We start from the raw sequence: 20,488 nt of genomic DNA, 5'->3' as shown, positions 1-20,488 counted from the left end.
CCCGCCACACGGCACCACCACCACCCGGAGACAGGCATACAAGGTATGGGGTGGGGGGGGGCCGGGTACCTGACACTTTGGACACTGTGGCCACAGGGCAGAGTTCTTGGCGGTGGGCACGAGCATGTGGATGGGCAAGGACAATCACGCTGCCCCCAGCCTGCCTAGTGCCCATCTTTGGGGATGATAACTGCAGGTCCCTACAAGGGTGCTTAGAGCCCTGGCCACCCTCTTGTCCCAGAGAGGTGGCTATTGGAGAGGAAGGCAGATCAGCCTGGAGGCAGTATCTCAGAAGACAGCCCTAGGCCCACCGGCATCAGAAATCTCTGGCATGTGTGTTAAAACGGCAAAGTCCGGGGGCACCTGGGTGGCTCAGTCGGTTAAGTGTCCGACTTCAGCTCAGGTCCTGATCTCAGGGTTGGTGAGTTCGAGCCCCGAACCGGGGCTCTGGGCTGACAGCTCGGAGCCTGGAGCCTGTTTCGGATTCTGTGTCTCCCTCTCTGCCCCTCCCCCACTCTGTCTCTCTGTCTCAAAAATAAAGAAACATGAAACAAATTTCAAAAATAACAATAAAAAAATAAATAAAACAGCAAAGTCCTTGGCCCACCACGGACTGTCGGAATTGCATCTTGGGGGGGGGGCGGGGTGGAGCCCTGGAACCTGCATATCTAACATGTGCCCCAAATACCGTGCACCTCAGTTTGAGAATATAGCTCTATGGCCTCCTTGCTCTCTGGGCATCTCCTCCCTGCAGTCTCTGGACACCCTGCGAGGCCTGCCTCCCAGACCCTGATGGGCGCAGCCTTCTGGGTGGCAGGGATCTCCTACGCTACCCCTCCATCTGGCCCCAGCAACACTATCGCCCTGAGGCTTCCGGCTCAGAACCTGGGCCCTGGGCTTCCTGCCAGAGTCTGGAGGTGCACAGCAACGCCCCCCCTTCCCCCCACCGCAGCTCCCTCTTGGCACCTGTGAGCAAGGGCTGTGAGGAGTGGGCAGGCCAGGGCCCGGGCATGCTGGGACCTGGGGTGCCTCCGCCCACTGGGTGTCAGGAATGCACTGCCCGGGGGGGTGCTGGCAAGGGGGTGGGATTTCTGCCTGCACCTCACTTCTCAGCTCACACCTCACCCTGAGAAGTGTCGCCGGGGGCAGAGGTGCGGCTTCTTTAAGCAGAGCAGGGCTAAGATGTGCAAGCAGGCAGGCTGGCAGGGCCCCAGGGTGGCAGCCAGGGCCGGTTAGTCATCCTCTGTCTGGGCCGGAGAAGGTGTCCGGTGAGTCCCCTGCCTGACCACCCATGGACATTTGCCCCCGGGTGCAACTGACAGGTGAGAGAGGGAAGCCAAAGCCCGTGGTAAAGGAACATTCCAGCCCGTGGGAAAAGAACCTGATGGCCGGCTTGTAGGGTTTGTTCCGCCCTGTGTGGCAGTTTCTTTTCCCTCTCTGAGCTGTGAGGGTCTCATCTGTAAAATGGGGACAGCAGCTGTCCTCCCAGTCCCGGAGGGGGAACAAAGGGGTTGGTTCATTCTTCAAAAGGGCTTTCTGACTATGAAGTCATGGCCAACGTGAGCACCGTCTGTCTGACTTCTCGTGGCATCAGGGACTGGCCTTAGCACATGCCCAGGCGTCCCCCTGACCCCAAGCACCCAGGAATTTTTGCCCCACCAGGTAGGGGGACCTGGAACCGAGGGCAAATAGCAGACTAGTTCAGTTGTTTAGAGGGAGCAGAGGACAGGACCCAAGTGGCACTTCCACAGGGGTGAAATCACTAAGGTGGGGTGGGGCATTCTAGCGTGGTCGCTCGGATTTGGCTGGAGGTAGAGGCTGAGGGATGGCTACAGTGACCTTGAAGGGGTAGGTTCAGGCCTCGGTGGGTGAGGAGGCCTTGGGGAGCCCAGGGTGCAGTCCAGGGCGTGAAATGCAATGCAAGTGTTGCTGTCCCCAGCCCAGCCCTGACCTAGTTGGGACGTGAGGTGGCTGAGGGGCAGGGTGGCCATGACCTCCCAGCTTTACTCATCTCAGAGGCACTAGGCTGAGGGGCCCCTCCTCTTAGCCTCCTGGGGTACCGGGCAGGCAGAATGGCAATCGGATCGAAACAAATCCCTTTGCCATCTATACCTGATCGGCCCTCACCCTGCACCAGCCTTGTGCCTGCTGATGGGCAGTGGGGCAGGACTGGTGCCCTAATTCCAGCCCCACATCCTAGGCCCCTCCCTTCCCTATCCTAGGCTCCACAGGGAGCCCCCTCCCAACCCCCCTGGAGTATTTTTAGCTCCTACTTGGCCTACTCAGAGGCCCTTTAAGGCCCTCTGGCTCCCAGCCTGGGATGCAGCGGGTCTATAGCCAGACGACTAGGAGTTGGATGGGAAAGCTTATGCAGAGGGTCCGGTCCAGCTTCCTCTAGACACAGCCAGGTGTGGGAAAGGCCTTACTGGCCCGTAAATGAAATGTGAAATAACATGCAAACGACCACAATGCTGCCTGCTGTTGGGTCTGCTCCCAATCAGTGAGTCAAAAGCCGACCTCTCCCAGACCACCACTGAGCGCCCCCTCTAGGCGGCAGTCAGAAGGAAGGCTAGCTCTGGGAGCACGGAAGGAGGGAGATCAGCCGGCCTCTCTCCAAGCAGGGCTGGGCCCCTCTGGGAACTAGGGGGATGGATGAAATGACCTCTCAAGGGCTTTCAAAGAGCTGCCTCCTCAGCCTCTCCTTTGGCTCCAGCCAGCCAAGCCCCTCCTGGCCTCTGGGGATCCCCTTGGGCTCCAAGTCCCATCAAAGCACTTCCTCACCCCCATTCCATCACTCTTCCTGGAGCGGTTCAAAGCTAATGCACTGCAACGGCCAAACGCAGCAGAATGGGAGGGGGCTGGGGAACAGGATCCAGGGGCAGTTAAGGCACCAGGGTGGCTCCCCGGGGGGGGGGGGGGACTGGGGGGGGGTGATGCTCAGAGACACACTGCCTGTCAGATTCAACTTCCCAGGATCCTTGCCCGGAGGAGGTGCTGGGGCGGCTCGAGTGGGAAGCCTTCAGTTAACTTGGAGGAGCCCAAGGGGCCAGAGCACTGACCCGGTGCCTTACTCCTCCAGATTCCCTTTCCCTCCCACCCCACCCCGCAAGCCACTGCCTCAACTCTGCTGGCGCAGGTGGGGCAGCTCTAAGATGCAGGATCCCAGCTCTGCGCCCATCCTGCTGCCCGAATTAGCCATCTCCCATCCAGCCCCCTCTCCCTTCTGGTGACTCAGCCCTAGCACCAGAGCAACAAGCTGGAGGCAGCGAGGGAATGAGCGAGGACAGGAGGCCCTGGCCCGAAACAAGGCTGTCTTTCTCATTTCTTCTCCCTCTGGCTGGCTCTTTAGGTTTTTTTTTTTTTTTTTTTTTTTTTTTTTTTTTTTTTATATAGTTTTTTTTTTTTTTTTTTTTTTCCGTACTTGATTCCCCAAGGCCTTCTTCGCCTCAGCTAACCACCATCCCTCATGCTGCATCAGACATTCCCTCCCTCCTTTGTTTATCTCCAGCCAAACCCCTTCCACTTCTTTTTCTACCAGATCAGGCTTCCCCCGCCTCCTGCCCAATTTTAAAGCTCCTTGGCCTGGACTGGTCACTGGAGAGAGCCAGAGAAAAAGGGCACCACGCGTGCGGGAATTCTGCCTGCAGTCGCGGCTGCTCTGCCCATTTCCTCTGGCACGAGCCTTGGAGGCTGCCAGGCGCGCCTGCCCTGCCCCGGGAAACATGTTTTGGGAGAGCACAGCAGGTGAGCCCGGTTCCTTCCTACCTCAGATATGACCTCATCTGCCAGGGGCCACAACCACCTCTGCCCCAGGCTCCGCAGACACCCTCATTTCCAGGCAAGGGCAAAGAGGGAGAGAGAGAGCCCCAGAGGTATCTTCTGCAGCCCACAAGGTCCGGCCAGAGCAGGACATCTGGACTCCCAGGAGGGAATGACGGAGCAGGGGCTGGGGGCTGGAGGGCAGGGACTATCTCCCAGAGGAATAGTCCCTCTGCTTCCCTCCGAGGGCCTCATGCATCTCACCAAGAAGCCCAAAGCACCTTAGACCTTGGCCCTGCTGTGCACCCCTCACTTCCAGAGACTGGGAAGCTGGGGCCTGGGTTAGAATGAGCTCTGAATGCTGTGGGCAGGGAGCTCCGGTCCCAAGATAAGGCTGAACCAAGAGATCGGCACCTGGGCTTTGAACCGTTTCTGGAATAAGGCCTTCTTTGAGAATATCATGAAAGCCGTGCTCCTCCCCTCCTTCCACTCCCAGAACAATGCAGACCCACGGTATGTTCAGGGGTCCCCGCGTCTCCCAGAAACCGTCTAGGAATCCCGGGCTAAGAGCTTGTTCAGGACCATGAAACCTCTCCCCTTTTCCCAAAGGGGCTTTGAGGCAAACAGAATGTAAGACCTGACTTTTCGTTTCCCCCGAGCAGTGCACTCATGCAGCTGTTCACATCTGGCTGCGCAGCTGGCCGCAGCTACACCCGGCTGGCCCAGCTGGCTCTCCCAAAGGGCCCACGGTGCAGAATTCAGCAAGAGGAGGAGCTGAGCCACGATACGAACCACTCCCCACCCTGGGAAAGACAGGACACTGGAGAGAATGGCCCAGAACTCTATCTAGAACGACCTGCCTCTGCGAGAGTCAGTAGTTTTGGAAACTTCTGGGCTCCTAGCATGCCTCATGCCATCTCTCACTGCCCAGAAAGAGACGTAGAGGCCCCTCGCGTTGCCATCTTGGTTAGTGAGGGCCTGGCTTTGGCACAAGAGCCCTAAACTGCTCCCGGGAGACATAGGCACCTCGTGAAGAAGGCATGTTGTTTCCCTCCCCGACATGTGGAGAAATTAAGACTCTGATATTAGTGACAGATCCGAGACTGGAAACTGGCAGTGGGACTCTGGGTGCCTCTTCTCTCCCCTCCGTGCCAAGTGGCCTCTTACAGGCCGACAGAGGCAGGAAGGAGCATATAGATCCAGGCCCAACCCCTTTTTGGGAAAAACCGGCCCAGAGAAGGGAAATATCTTGCTCAAGGCCACATAGCGGGTGGGGGTGGGGGTGGGTGGGGTTTACACAGTCCACGATTTACTCCAGCTTTTCATTATTTACTCTTGCTTTCCTGATCTTCTCTTTACACTATGCTACCTTATACCATGCAGGTTCGGTATTGAACAGCCTGAACATCTTTGTCTGGGCTGTAGCGAAGACAGCGCCGAGATAGAAACTGGTGCTGATGGTCACCGAGGGTCTCCACGAGATGAAGGGCTCGCCAAGACCAGCCTGCGCTGGGAAGGGTGTGGTGGACTTGGCCCCTGCAGAGGCTAGACGGAGGCCAAGTAGATAGGTAGCCTGGGCCTGGGCTGGGCCAGTGGGGCAGAGGCTGAGGCTGGGGCAGGGTTTGGACTTTGGATATTCAAGCTTCCTCGAGTTTCTGCAGGCCCCTGCCAGAGCTGGGAAAGGTTTCAATCCAAACATGTATGTGACCATGTCCTCTTGCTCAGTGGAGTCGGGACACCAGGAGGGAGTGGACATCTGGTACGTCCCCCAGCCCAAAGAGGTAGGTGCAGCCTGCCTGACCCGTCATAACTCCTTCCCTCCTGGGGCAGCCTCCCCTCTCCCAGCTGCCTTTTTCTCCCAAACACCAACCTCTGCACCTGAGACCGTGGCAGAGAACCCTCTGAAACCTGCACACGCCCCTCTAGACACGGGTGTGCACGTTGGCTGGGGGGGGGATGGGGGGGAGGAACCACAAACAGCTGGCTGCAATCTCCTTCTCCCCTCTCCTCTGTGGCTAGCTCTTCCCCCTCCTTCTCCTTACAGCTGTTGGCGAAGGCGACCAGAAGAGAAAAACACTCTTTCCCTCTTCAAACCAAAACAAACACACTCAGGGTTGAAGATTCAACATGAATCTGTGGAATGCAGGGAAGATGTCTGGTGGGAGGGCGGGCGTCCCTGCTGAGGGTGGCTTGGGGGGCGAGGGGGACAGGAGACCAAGCAGGAGTTGGGAGAGCTACCTCTACATCCCCATCCTTAAGGGGTCAGGGGGAGATCCTGGAGAGCGCCAAACGCCCAGACTCGCCCGTCACTTCACCCAGCAACCGCTGAGCAGCTGAGGCCCTCTAGTCTGGCTCTGCAGAGGGTGTGGCTGGCCTGGCCTGCAGACTACAGGCGAGGTGTAAAGGCCCGGGAGGGCTTAAATACATATGCCCACAGGTTCGTCCCAGGAAAGGGGGAAGCGGGATCCACTAGGTGTTTATTTTCCCCACGTCCCAGCCCTGGAGAGAAATATTCGGTATAGAATGGGAGGGTGCCCAGGAAACGGGGATCCCACTTCTACTTGAGAGGTGTGAAGAGCCCAGGGGCTGAGTTGAGACAGGTTCTGGCCGGGTCGGCACTTGCCAGTGATTACTGACCCCATCCCACCCCGAATCCCTCCACTTCCCGCCAGACCTCGGCAGCAGAAGGGCTGCCCAGGTCCCCGCCCCCTTAATCCCGGCTGCCTAGAGCGGGCGGTGGCCCTCGAAGCCGGGCTGCGACTCGGCTAAGGATCCGCACCCTGCGCACGCACTCCCTCCCACCCCCACCCCCACCCCCACCCGCACCCCCGCCAGCCTCACTTACAGGTAGCGCTGCTGCCGCTCCGTCTGCCGATGGAGGGCGACCGAGTAGCCGAAGAGGCTGCCCGGGTTCTTGGCCTCCTTCACCACCAGGAATCGGGTGTCCAGGTTGAAGGCGGAGGCGACGCGGCCCCCGGCGGCCACCATCAAGGCGAGCGCGCAGAGCATCGGGCGCGGGACGCAGGCGGCGCGGCGGGGGCCGGGGCCCATGGCTGCGAGCCGGAGCAGGGGGCCGGGGCGAGAGCGCGTGAGGGTGCGGGGCTGGGGGTGAAGACTTGTTCACCTGCTGCCCGCGCCACCGCGGGCCGCGTCGTTGAGCCCGGCAGCGCCGACGAGTTTCTGGCCCCCAGCCCCGGTCCGTCTCGCGTCCCCTCGGGGTCTGCGCTTTTAGATTCCTCTCTGAGGTTCGCGGGTCTGTTCTCCCGCCTGCCCTGCCGCCGGGTCACCGCCCCCCCCGGCCCACGCACCCTGCCCCTAGCTGGTCCCTGGCCGCGCCCCCCTTGGCCGCACTGTTGCCTCCGATCCCGGCTCGGCGGCGGATCTGGGCGCGCGGACCGGTGGACCGCAAGGAAGACCGGAGGGAGGGGTGCCCTCCGCGCGCGCCCCGCCTCCCCACGCCCCAGCCCGCACCTCCCCACCTTGCGCGCCCAGCCCGGGCTCCGCTTTCCTTCCGGGGAAAGAGAAAAGGTCCCGGCTCCGCCACCGCCTCTTAAAGGGGCAGCGCCGCCCCTCCCTCCTCATCCTCCCTAACCAGGCTCCGCCTTCTCCCCCAAACACCTGTCGAGAGCCCCGCAAGGCTTGGATTTCCCTTCCCCGCCCCTTGCTTCTCCCAAGAAGCGTCACCTCCCCAGCAAGATGGATTGGACGGGCGGGGCCGGGGGTGGGATTTGTCCGGCAGCTTTGCTCCGGTTGCCACTGCTGCGCGAACGGCGGTTCCAGGCGCGGCCACCTCTGCGGGCCCGGCGGGAGAGACCCGGCGTTGGCGGACCTGGGTGGGAACCGACGTCCGCGCGCCGCTGGCTGGAATGCCCGACTCGCCTCCGCGGCGCTGTGAGTCCCGGAGTGGCGGCTGGCGGTCTCTGGGCGTTCTCCCTCGCACCCAGGCCCTTCGCTGTCCTTGTCGAGATTTACTTCTCTTGCCTACCCGCCCTCGCCCACCCTGACCCGGGCTGGGAGTGGTCCCTGAGCAAAGCCAGACAGATGTTTAGCGGTGGTAATAACCAAGCATTGCTAATTGTAATAAGCAACAAAACAGCAGGTCCTCCAAAGGGCTGAGCCTCCTGGTATCCCTTATAAGCTCTTCGGGGTGGAAATGAGTCCCTTCTTAGAACGCACTGTGTGGCCGGGATGCTGGGCCCAGCCGGTACACACATCTCCTCCACTCCTGCCTTCGGGGCCCAGCCCAGCGGAATCCCAAACGTCTCCTCCTCCCACTGAGGGGGCTCAGACTGAGTGTTTGGAGACTGGGCAGGGACAGAGCCCCCCTAGGTGTGCGGTGGGTGGCGCCAGGTGGAGGTAGGTGGGCGGGGCCCAAAGGTCTGGTCATCCTCAGCAGGATCTAACCGAAAGGGAACTTGAGCAGGTCACTGTCTACTTTCTTGAAACGGACTCAGATTTCTCATATTGAAGCACAGACCCACTTCCGCTGAACGTTTCTTTTCTCCAGGCAGAAGGAACGTTCTTATTTTGGCCCAGAAATCCACACCTCAGCACTGGCGCTTTTGAAATTTGATTTAGAGGCCCTATCTCAGAGTTTCTAATAATAAGAAAACTATGTTGTAAGCACTCATGCAGCAAGAACTATGCTAAGGGCTTTACAAAGATTATTAGACTAAAGCTTCACATCAACCTTGGAAGATGATCTGTTTTAAGATGAGGAAACCGAGGCTCAGAGAGGTTAAGCAACTTGGTGAGGAACACACAGCTCAGATTTTTATCCTGTATTATCTGGCCTCAGAGTCCTTGACCACTTGTGCTAATCAGTAACATTTGTACAATACTTGGAACTGGTCTAGGTTTGGGGGGGAGCCTGAAATGTGTGTAATTTGGAGACCTCTTTAAGGAAAGGAATAAGGAGCTAGGAGTGCAAAATTAGATTCAGAGGCTGGAAAGGGGACTTGAACATTACAGTTTATGAATCATTCCACGTGCAGACTCTTATTTCATCCTCCTGGCCTCTCTGTGACGTCAGGATTATCGTCCTCATTTGACTTAGGAGGGAACCTGGACATCCAAGATCACCCAGCTCATTCGAGTCGGGGCCAGGACCGGAAGCTCCCGGCGACATCTATGTCTTTAAGAGACAGGTACCAGGCAGATGTTGGTCAGCCAGCCAGAGACATCTGAATGAAAGCAGCTGCAGTAACAGCGTTCTCTGTGGTGTTCTGCGAGACGACGTTCATCCCTGTATGCCCTTAGGACAGCATCTGTTCCAGAGCTGTCCCAGCCACCCAGAGCCACCCAGCCTCTCCTCCTGGCCTGGGTGGAAGTTGACCAGTTACCTTGTTCTCCTTCGGGCTGGGGTCCTCCACCATGTTCCTGGCATCCAGGGTCAGGAGAGTAGGGGCCAGGGTGGCTGTTAAGTGTCGGTGGGGGTCCCACCTGAAACAGCTTTGAGAGTCCTGTGATGACAGATGGGCTCTGTGCCAGGCGTTATCTCTTTGGCCATCCCAAACAGGAATGACCAGCACGTCCGATCCCAGGGCTGGGAGCAGGAAAGGGATGAGGGGTGGTTTTTCCACTCCAGGGGAGTATCCTGAGGGAATGTGGGAGTGAGAGCAGGGCGCCTGGTAGCAGGGGCAGGGGAGGACTCGAGCTAAGGAATGTGGGGGAGTGTCAGAGAGACCTGGGAGAGATCGAGCAGGGATGGAGGGAGACTGGAAGTGGGCACTGGAAGGGTCTCTGGGCTAGAATGATGCAGAAGGGGAAACGGTAAGTGCATGACAAAGTTCTGAAGCCACCTGGTTCCAGCGACATATCATCCATGGCTTCATCTCATCCATCGGTTGATTTGAGCATGTCAGCTCTTCTCTGTGGAGAAGGAGCCCTAGCTATAAAGGTAGACAGAGAGAAGCAAGGATGCATGAATAACATGCATCAAGAGGAACCAGAGTCCTTTTTTAAACATTTTAAAAAATGTTTATCTGGGGCATCTGGGTGGCTCGGTCGGTTAAGCGTCCGACTTCGGCTCAGGTCATGATCTCACAGTTGGTGAGTTCGACCCTCGCATCAGGTTCTGTGTTGACAGCTCCGAGCCTGGAGCCTGCTGAGTTTTGTGCCTCCCTCTCTCTCTGCCCCTCCCCTGCTCGTTCTCTATCTCTCTCTAAAAAAAAAAAAAAAAAGGTTTATTTATTTTTGACAGAGAGAGTAAGCAGGGGACGGGCAGAGAGAGAGGGAGACAGAGGATCGGAAGTAGGCTCTGTGCTGACAGCAGTGAGCTCGGTGCGGGGCTCAAACTCACAAACAGTGAGATCGTGACCCGAGCGGAAGTCGGATGCTTAACCGACTGAGCCACCCAGGCGCCCCTCGGAGTCCCATTTTTTGATGTTTGACTGCTGATGGCTTGTAAGCACCCTCCCTTCTTCTTCTCCTTTGCCCCACACCTGGACGAGCTTATAACAAAACTTGCGGGCTGTGTTCCCTCCTTTGACATCCATGGGGGATTCGAACCCTATAAATCCTGTCCAGCGCAAATGTTCACTTTGATCTCAGTCCCTAACCACAAGAAGGCAATCTCTTTTCCTTGTTCGCTCTCACTGGTTCAGACCTTGCTCCGCACACCAGCCCTGCCCTCCCCGGAGACCTCAATTATGTAAATAATAAACCTTTTCATGCACTCCTGGCGTGCGTGTGGCGTCATCAGACTTGACATCAAGCAATACCTTGGGTGGGGTCCGTCTGCCTCTGCGGGGGAGCCTGACAGCAAGCCAGCTATGGGCTCTGCTGTAGAGGCAGGGAGGCTTCTTGGAGGAGGAGTATCTGGACAAGGGAGCAAAGGACTAGGAAGACAGAGCCTCGGGAGAGAAGAGGGCAGAAGAGCTGGTTCACGGTGAAATGTCCCCCGTTGCAACAATGACAGAGTCAAGATTCTATAAAGGTGCCTCGGTTTATTTAGTGCTTGCTGGGTTTGCACTATCCTTCCTCTGAGTTGAGTGCAGGCTCTCTTCGGCCCTCTCACCTTGGGCAAGTTACTGTCCTCTGAGCCTCGATTTCCCCATCCGTGCAACGAAAGGGCTGGAGGAGATCTCTCATTATTCACTAGCTGGTGTCCCATGTGTGCTAAGGCTCCTAATATTTGTTGAACTAAGTGGACCAGATCTCTGCTATTGAATTAAGACTCAGGTCTCTATCTCTGATCTGAGTTGAAAATGCAAATTACTGAGGAGGGAGGGAGGAGCGATGAAGCATGAATGGGTTTATCAGATTTCCTTTCTCCCGTGACCTAGATACCGGCAGGCGCCTGGTCCCTGGCTCAGAATCTGTCAGCCTCAAACATTAATTGACAACCTACGACGGACCGGCACAGAGCTGGGACCCACCAGGGGTGTCAAAGAGGCACCAGAGCATCTTCCGGGGAGGCTGAGCTTTCACCTTGACCCCACATTCATCGAGCTCTCGAGTGTAAACAGCCTAACCCTGCACACCACCTTGTATTTTAGGGTTGGGGGGAACGGGAGGAGGCAATGGAGGTGCCACACAGTCACTCTAGAATCTTCCAGGCCTTACAATGACTTCTAGTCTGGGCTTGCAGTGTGATTATAGAAACCCGACTCACAGGTTTGTTGGAAAATAGTAGAGCCGAGGCCCAGAAGTGGCCCACTCCGTGGCCATTGTGCTCCCTGTGGATTTCACTTGAATTTCCAGCACCCGTGACGGCCCCTCACACGCGGTAGCACATCTTCAGCTAAATTCAGTTGGCCCCGTACTCTTTATGGCCATAAATCAGAGAACATGGTAGAGGTGAGCGAGAGGCCAGCTCCGTCTCATAAATACCCTCTTGCTCCCGTCCCCTCCCCCACCCCGGGATCCTGTTGGGACAAACGTCTTGGCTCAGTGGGTTGAAAAGGAAAGTCAGAAGTCTGAGGCATGAATTGCTGTGCCCACTGACTCACTTCCTCCTCCCCACCCACTGCAGACCCAGCTGGGCCCTGAGTAACACAGGTTGTAGCCTTCTCCCTGCCCTTGCTCCTGGTCCAAGCACTCCCCCCGCCGCTACCCCCCCCCCCCCACTGGGCCTCTCTGTGAACCTCACCAGTGAGTGGAAAGGTAGTGAAGCCAGATACCCCTGAGCTGAAATGCGCTTGCAAGTTTCGGTCAGCCAGGGGGTCAGACTGCCCGGCAGACAGGGAGTGGGGGTGGGGATGGGGAGGGGAACAAACTCTGTTCTCAGCCCCCTCCCCCCGCCTCTCCTGAGTCTGATGTGCAAGGCAGGGCACCCTTCCGGAGTTTGATCTGGGAGGTAGCAGAAATTCCCCTCCTCGTAACGACCCTCTCCTTTCCTGCCAGGATCACAGAAATTCTCACCATTAGGCAACCTTCGTGTGGCCTAAGGCCTTGTCTCCGGAACGTTCCTATTAAAAGGCAGGGAGCTCTACCTGGCGGGTAGCACGTGGGCGCGCTTGCAGGGACAAGACAGGGTGTTACAGCATCTCCTGCAGAGCTCAGGGCCCTGGGGTATAAATGATTCAGGCAGCATGAAGGTAGGGGGAGGGAGGGAAGAGGCCAGGGCTGGGACAGAGAGTGATTTAATGGGGGTGGGGGGTGGGCAGGGGTTCTAGACAGGCCTCTGGCACTGCCCTCCCTGGTTCACTGTTAGCACGATGGGGCTATGAAGAAGGGACTTCACTCTCCTGCCCCAGAGTCCTGGGCTTTTCCCTCTGGAGGTCCCTTCCCTGCCTTGTCCTGGGGTCCGCGGATGGGAAGAAGAGCCGTAAGGGGCTTGGGGGACGTCAGGGCCACTGGGAGGCAGCAGAACTGCTCTGGGCAGCACTCCTGACCGTGCTCGGAGGCCGAATGTGGGCGCAACCTACCTGGACTGCTGAGTGCCGAAGGAGATGGAACTCAGGGGTCCAGGGCGAGGGGTGGGGGGGACAACCAGATGCACAGGAAGACAAGGGCCCAGCGAGGGGGCATGGGCAGGGCAGAAGGCAGCAGTCACAGAGGCTGCGAGGGGCACGCTGGGGAAAGCCTTCAGCTCGCCGGCCTTGGAGCTGAAGGCAACGGCTGGGTCCACACCCGGGAGTGAGCAAGTGGAGAACCTTTGTGGATTCAGAAGACCCACCTGCGGCTGATGTGGCACCCGCCCTCCTGCGGAGAGGGACGTGGGCAAGAGAGACATGTGGGTGAGGGCGGGGCCAGGAGCTGGTGGCAGTCGTGCAGGGGACGTGGGGAGAGATCAGTAGCAAGTAGCTGGCGAATCTGTGGGACCTCTAGGGCCTCCTTAGGGGGAGGTCTGTCCGGCAATCTGTCACAGGCCTGGGACAGGGGTGGAGATAAACAAGGAGGCCAGAGCGCAGGAGGGCCGCCCAACGTGGTGCGCTCCAAACCTTCCGAAGATCCTAGAACCCTTTCCCCAGGAGCAAGCACTAGCCTCAGCCTGGATGTCAACCAGGCCGTGACAGCCTGGTTCCTTGGGGTCAGGCTTGGCCCCCAACAAGCCCTCCCCGCCCCCCCGAGATCATCCCCAGTGCCTCTCCTCACCTGCACCCTGCACTCCAGGCCCCCAGCTCTGTCCTTTCTTCCTTCTAGCCTCCTTCTTGTTCTCATCTCTTGGTGACCCAGTTACAACCCCCGGGGCCCCCGCTTCATTCATGCCCTGCCTACGTTCTTCTCTGCCCCCACAGACGCCCTCAGACTTTAGAACGCTGCCCACCTGTCCTCGCTGCCAGTGTGCCAGGCTGTGGCGCCCCTACCCCAATGCCCACCAGCCTCTAACTCACCCTTGGTCATCTCTGAGCATCATTTCTTTGCAAAGAGGTGATGGTCATGCCCAACTCTGGGGATAGTTGGGAGATTAACTGAGCCCATACCTGGGAAGCACCTGTCAGGGGGCCACACACTGTGCCCTTCTCTTCCTGCAGACAATCGTTACCTGGCTCCAGGGCCTTACTGCTCTGACCCTATTCAAAACTAACCCTAGCTCAGCTTGGGGCTTGAGGTCCTCTGTGACCACCTGCTTTCCTTTGCACCTTGGTCCTTGGTCCTTGCACCCCACACTCCCATCCTTTCCCCCATGGCTCCAGCCCGGGGGGAGATCATCCCCCAAAGCCTGCTCCCCCCGCCTTTTCTCAAGACCCTTGCCCATGGTGTTCCCTCCACCTGTGAGCAACATTCCAGCATCTTCCATTGACAGCTCCCCTTCCATCAAGGCTAATTGAGCCATCTTCCCAGCTCCCTGGGCCCCAGCCCATGCTTTCTGCTCTGGCATAACCCTGTTTTCCCCTCGGATAGAGCACTTGTCACACTGGGCCATGTATCACTGATTAGCTGGGGCAAAGTTGCTTAAAAGCTGTCTGTGACTCAGTCTCTCTGTCTGCACACTGGAGCTAATAACTGCACTCTAGCCCGAGAGTTGTTGTGGAGAGTTAAGTAAGAACTTGCACAGCGCCCGCCACATAGTAAATAGGCCAATGCATGTTATTTTTTATTGAGATGGTGGTGAGGGTGACAGTGGCCGTCTGTCTCCTGACAGCTCTGACTCTCAGAAAAGGCGAGCTCAGACTCTCTCTCTCTCCACCCTGCCAATAGCTCCCACTACACTGTTCTGCTTGGAGTGGAGGTCAAGGAGAGGCATCAGATTGAATCTCCCCTGGTCCGTCAAACAACTCACGGTGCTTCTTTGTGGGTTCCCCTCGGCTCCATTCACTGTGACGCACGGACATTTCTGTGTCTGGGAAATGGACCCCTCCCAAGCGCTACTGGAGGTATCAGCCCCCGGAGCCCCCCCTCCGCCCTCAGAGGAGCCTGGCTGGCCTTCCCTGGGGCTCAGAGTGGGACTCCAACACAGAGATGGGGACCAGGGGAGAGTGGGCATCCTGGAATTGATGGGGAGAGCTGGGCGAGAAAAGGGGTAACAGTTTTCACCGGGAGTCTCATCGTGCCACGCCCTTTATGCAAATCGCGACCTTTATTTCTCACGAGGAGCCTGTGAGGTCAGTCCTATTATCTCGTTTTCCAGAAGGAAACAAAGGCCCAGACTGACGAAGTGACATGCCCACGGTCACACCACTACCTAGGGGAGCGGGATCCGAATCCTGCTCTGCTGGGCTCTGAGGAGAGGGCGGGGCCGAGGGTGGTGGGAGAATTCCAGCCTCAGGCCGGCTACGCAGGCTTCCAGGGAGGCTGTGGGCGGGGCGGAAACAGCCACCAGAAGCCAGGGGCACGCGGCAAACAAGGGTGCCAGGAAATGAGCCGGACCCAGGGTCCTTCCTCCCGGCCCCGCCCTGTGCCCCCGGCCAACTGCCGCCTCCCATTGCCGCTGCTCCCTGCAATAGAGCTGAGAAGGCTGAGCCGGAGCCCAGGGATGGCCCTGCAAAGTGGGGGGGAGGGGGGGGGAGGGGTGCGGTGGGGAAAGAATCCGAAGGGTCTTGAAGCCCAGGAGAAGCCCCGCCAGACCTAAGCTCCCCTGTTCCCCGGGAGGAGAGGCAGAGCAGGATCCCAGGGGTCTCGTCCATTTGGCCTCAGATGGAGCTCAGACTGGGGCGTCGCACAGAGAAGGCGCTCAATAAATGCGCGTCGAAAGGAGGTACAGCAGGTGTGCTGTCAAAACCGCGAGACTGGAGGTGAAGAAACGGATCCCGACATGGTTTTTGCCTCCGCCTCGTTGCCCCGGCCGAGTCTCGGAACCTCCCTACCCATCCGTTCCCTATCCCAGAATGTGTGCACCATCGCTTGGGTCCCTCCCAGCTCTGACAATGCAGTTCCATGAATTCTTTTACTCTCTTGCTAATTTGTCATCTCAGCAAAATACGTAGTAGAGCTTGGTGAATATATTTTGGTCCTAAGGAGGCGGTGGGGAGCGGAGGTAACCGGCAAAGCTTGCGGGAGGATAGTGATTGGTTAAGGGCAGAGAGGGACTCTGGAGTCCGATGGCCTGGGTTCAAATTCTCCCTCCATGACCTGCTAACTGAGTAACCTTGGGCAGGTTACTTACTCACGGTGAACTTGGACTTCCTCATCTGGAAGATGGAGATGATAGGAACATATACATCATAGGGTTCTTGTAAAAATTAAATGGAATACTACAAATAAATTGCTTAGGGAGATGGTATACAGCAAGCGCCCAATAAGTCTTAGCTCTTTCTATTCCTTAGAAGGTGAGTAAAGTCCAGCAGACAAAGGGGGCTGGTGTGTGTGTGTGCAGGGGTAGGGGTGGGAGAAGCATCAGAATAGCGTGTAAGTTGGGCACAAATAGTAAGAGGCTTTGGGCAGGCTAAAAACCTTGGATCTCATCTCGTAGGTGGCATTTTCCAACTGGTGCTCCCCAGAGTTCTATGAGCCGCCACTGGATGTTTTATAAATATTTCAGGGCCCTGGGTGGCTCAGTTGGTTAGGCGTCTGGTTCAGGTCGCAATCTCATGGTGCACGAATTCAAGCCCCACATCGGGCTCTGTGCTGACAGCTCAGAGCCTGGAGCCTGCTTCGGATTCGATTCTGTGTCTCCCTCTCTCTCTCTCTGCCCTCCCCTGCCCGCCTTCTGTCTGCCTCTCTCTCAAAAATAAACACTTAAAAAAAAACCCACAACGAGATCACTTTATACGCTTGAGGGTGGCTCGAACCAAAGAGTCAAGTGAATGTTGGTGAAGACGCAGAGAATTTGGAGCCCTCACACATTGCTGGTGGGAATGGTAAATGATGTGATTGCTTCAAAAAATAGTCTGGCATTTCCTCAACGAGCTAAATATAGGCTTACCATTTGGCCCAGCAATTCCACTCCCTGGTATATACCCAGGAGACATGAACACGTACATCTACATGAAAGCTTGTATGCGAATGTTCATGGCAGCGGTATTCATATAGCCCCAAAGTAAAACTCACCCAAATGTCCATCAACTGATGAACAAACAAAATGTATCACATCCACACAAGGGACTATTATTGGGACATTAAAAAGGAATGAAGTGTTGATATACATTACAGTATGATTGAACCTTGAAGACATTTTGCTGAGTGAAAGAAGCAAGTCATGAAAAGCTGTGTGATTCCATTTATACGAGATGTCCAGAACATGCAAATGTAGAAACAGAGAGTGCATTAGTAGGTGCCCAGGGTAGAGAGAGGGAGGAATGGTGGGCAGGTTAGGGATGATGGCTAAAGGGCATGTATGGCGTTTCTTTTTGGGGTGATGAAAATGTTCCAGAATTGATTATCATGAGGGTCGCACGACCGGGCATATACTAAAAACCACTGAATTATAAGCTTTGGGCGAGTTGTATGATACATCAATTCTATCTCAATAAATGGTAAAAGAGGAAACACAAAGCACAGTGTGAATCTAACATCATATTCACTTGGGACATTCTGGGTCTGGGAGGGGATTTTTTTGAATGTTTGTTTGCTTATTTATTTAGTTAGCTCATTCATTCACTAGTTTTGGGAATTGTCTGAGCTAACATGCATTGGCAAGCTTAGACTCTTGAATATTCCAGCATTTCCCAAAACGATGGCCACAGTTTGACCACAGAACCACTTCCAGAGTAACTTCCCTTGGCTTTTCCCAAAACACTTTTCACAGAACGCAGTGTGGCAAGTTTGGCCATAAGCAATGGGGAGCCACTGAAGGTTCAAGCAGGGGGAGGGTCTGTCTAGAGCTGGGCTTAGAAGGAGAACAGGCTGCGGTGGCGGGGAGGGGGCGGGGGGCGAACGGAAGGAGGAAGGACAGCCTAGTGACCTGGGGCCAGCGAAGTGGTTAAAAAGCGTCTGAATAGACTTTTCTGCAAAGAAGATACACAGGGGCGCCTGGGTGGCTCAGTCGGTTAAGCATCCGACTTCAGCTTAGGTCATGATCTCATGGTTCGTGGGTTCGAGCCCCGCGTCGGGCTCTGTGCTGAGGAATAGCTCAGAGCCTGGAGCCTGTTTCGGATTCTGTGTCTCCCTCTCTCTCTGACCCTCCCCTGCTCACGCTGTCTCTATCTCTATCCCAAAAATAAATTAAACATTAAAAAAAAAAAAAAGAAGATACACAAATGGCCAACAAGCACTTAAGAAGGTGGTCAACATTGTTCGTCATCAGGGAAAAGCAAATCAAAACCACGATGAGATACCACTTCACACCTGCTAGGTGTGCAGGCTGGGTGGCAGGGGTCCGAACAGCGGCCTTCATTGTGGAAGGGGTGGGGCAAACTTTCCCCCTCACCTCTCTTTGGCTCCTGGAAAGGGTGCTTCCTTCCTCGCTGGGCTCCCCCGCCCAAGCCCTAGGAATTCCCAGAGCCTCCCTGACCCAGACAGGAGCTCCCAGCTGTGCTTGCATCCCTCTTCCTGGAAGGGGGATGGGCACCAGCCTGGCAAGGCTGGTCGGGCAGAAGACACCAGACCTAAAGACTCACGAGAGCCGGGAGGTGGAGAACAATAGTGAGTAGAGAAGATTGATCCGATTGGAGCCAGGCAGGTGCAGTCAGCCTCAGAGCACATTATTCTCCCCCAGGCCGTGAGAAGCACGCCCAGAGCTCGGGGCTGAGAGGACTTGGAGAACTTGGCCTTTAAGTCTTAAAAGCCTCAGTCAGCATGGACCACACGTGTCATGTCCTTAGTCTATACTCCATCCTGTGCTAAGTGCCCCGCACACATCATCTCATCTGAGCCTTATAGCAATCCTATGAAGCAGGTACTATTAGTACCCTCATTTTACAGATGGGGAAATGGAGCTTCTAGAGCATTGCGATAACTTGCCTGATATTACGCAACGAGACGGGGGGCCCAGGCAGGCTCATGGAATGAGGTTAGATATGGCGCTGGAGGCACGGGAGCAAGATTGGAAAAGTGCACGTGGCACTTCTTCTTCTTCCCAGCCCTGACTCCAGCTTTCCTGTCCCGCAGCCCAGCCCAGAGCAACCCTACATCCACTTCTGAGGCCCTAGGTGTGGGGGCAGGGAGCACCCGAGACCCCTTAGCCGTTCACCTGCAGCAGGTACATTCTCGGCTGCCTGGCATGGGAGTTGTCCAGAGATGTCCCCAGAGGCCCCAGGAGGGTGGAAAGGTCAGGGAAGGTTGAGGGCTGTGTGTCCCCCCCCCCCCAGGTTCTTGCTCCCAGTGGAGTGGGGAAGGGGACCCCCAACGGAGTTTCAGGGCATCCTTTTATCATTCAGCCCTTCTAGCCAGGGTGACAGCGGGCAGACAGACAGCTCTCCAGAAAGAGACACGGTACAGCAGGGTGAGGACCAAAGTTTATTTTCCGAAGGTCGGACGGGATTCATTGCCATCCCAACCCTGAGTCAAGGGCTCCCAGAACGGACGCCCATCGGCAAAGGATTCTGTGCCCGAGAGAGCTTGAAAAGGCTTGGGGTTTCCCAGCCGGAGCAGACTCTGGTGAGCACCGAGGCAGGGCGATGGCTGCAGTGGTACCGCTGCGGGTGACGCAGAAGATGGCCTTCCTGTCAGTGGCCAGACCCGCCTGAGGGCCTAGCAGATCCTTGATGCTGATCCGATGCAGAGGGATGGACACGGCAGCCTCCGGCTCCTGCAAGCCTTCTGCGGCTGCAGGAAAGAGGCGGCTGTGTGCGGAGGGGCGGGTACCGTTCACTCCCCAAATATTTACGGACAGTGTTCTTAGTGCTGGGCCCAGAGCCAAGGCTCCTGGGTCAGGCCCTGGCCGCGTCCATTCCTCTGGTCTCACGCGGGCCCGCAGCCCCTGGACACAGGGAGGGGAAGCGGGGGACTCAGGGGCCTGGCTCACCCTGCGTGGGGGATGGGACGTGTACTAGAACAGTAGCTGCTCGCCGCTTCTCCCTCCCACAGCCCACCCTCCGGCAGGAATCTGGCTGCCTCCCAGAAGGTTCGGGCCTGCTCTCAGAGGAGAGGCTGGGAAACCGGGGGCAGGAAGGGGGCCTCTCGGGGCTCCCAGGATGGGGGTGGGAGCAGTCTCTTTGGTCTCTCTGGCTTACATGATCCAGGCCCCCCAAGAGCAGGGGGCCCCCCACCCAGGGCCAGGCTGGGTCAGATAAGCTGCTGCCTGCCTTCCATCCTGGGCGGGAGGCAGCCCCCGGAGGCAGAGCGGACAGGAAAAAATAATCAAGGAGCTTGACAGGAGTGGGGAGACGGGGCGGGGGAGGGTGCTGCCCTGAGCCGACAAGCACCCACTTCCTAGAGGACACCGTCATATCACCCACGACAGCCCCTGGCTAGAAACATACCCAGAACCACCTGCAGGTGCTGGGTGGCCCGGAAAGCTAAGAGACTGGTTCTGGGCACAGAATGGAGGGGTGGGGAGTGGGGGGCTAGGAGCTCCGCCCCACTCCCAGGGCCCCTGCCCAAGTCCCTTCCGGGGAGGGCTCCCCCTCGCCCCCTCCCCTGGCTCCATCCCCCTACTTCCGGGCCCCTTGTCCCATCTAGTCTCTGTCTCCCTCCCATCTCTGTCCTCTCTCCTGTCTGCATAGACAGGCCGGGACAGGAATCCAGGGGATCCGGGGGCCGCCCACAGACTGGTGGGAAGAGAGTGGCGAGGCCAGAAGTGGCTGTGGATTCTCCGGGAGCGGGAGCGATGAAGACCCAGACCCTCAGCCTTTTCTGTCCCTGCCTGTCCCTCCTCCCACGCCCACGCCCCCCGGGAGGTTTGGGGCTGCAGCGCAGGCATAGACAGTGTGCAGCTCCCTCACCGTGTGCTCTAAGTAGCTAAACCCGAAGTTCAGCCAAGCCTCTCCTGACCAGGTAAACACCCGCTCTGCTTTCCCACAAG

General features: G+C 57.2%; 1 protein-coding gene across 2 annotated transcripts in view; it reads right to left on the bottom strand.

The window, feature by feature from the left end:
• ITGA3 (integrin subunit alpha 3) overlaps nucleotides 1-8,896 on the bottom strand; it is a 34,017-nt gene extending 25,121 nt beyond the window's left edge. Inside the window, exons 1-2 of one of the 2 annotated variants that reach the window (XM_039227721.1) lie at nucleotides 7,239-8,896; nucleotides 6,605-6,812 (exon numbers count right to left, since the gene is read on the bottom strand). In XM_039227721.1, the coding sequence (XP_039083652.1) occupies nucleotides 6,605-6,812; nucleotides 7,239-7,341 (311 nt within the window). In that variant the 5' untranslated portion in view covers nucleotides 7,342-8,896. The remainder of the gene's footprint in view (nucleotides 1-6,604; nucleotides 6,813-7,238) is intronic. The other variant, XM_039227722.1, reaches the window with a different exon arrangement.
• Nucleotides 8,897-20,488: the final 11,592 nt, after the last annotated feature.

This window comes from Hyaena hyaena, unplaced genomic scaffold (genome assembly GCF_003009895.1).
Source record: "Hyaena hyaena isolate Hyena2069 unplaced genomic scaffold, ASM300989v1 scaffold_29, whole genome shotgun sequence".
NCBI classification, from domain to species: domain Eukaryota; kingdom Metazoa; phylum Chordata; class Mammalia; order Carnivora; family Hyaenidae; genus Hyaena; species Hyaena hyaena.
This window is presented reverse-complemented; position numbering and strand designations above follow the sequence as displayed.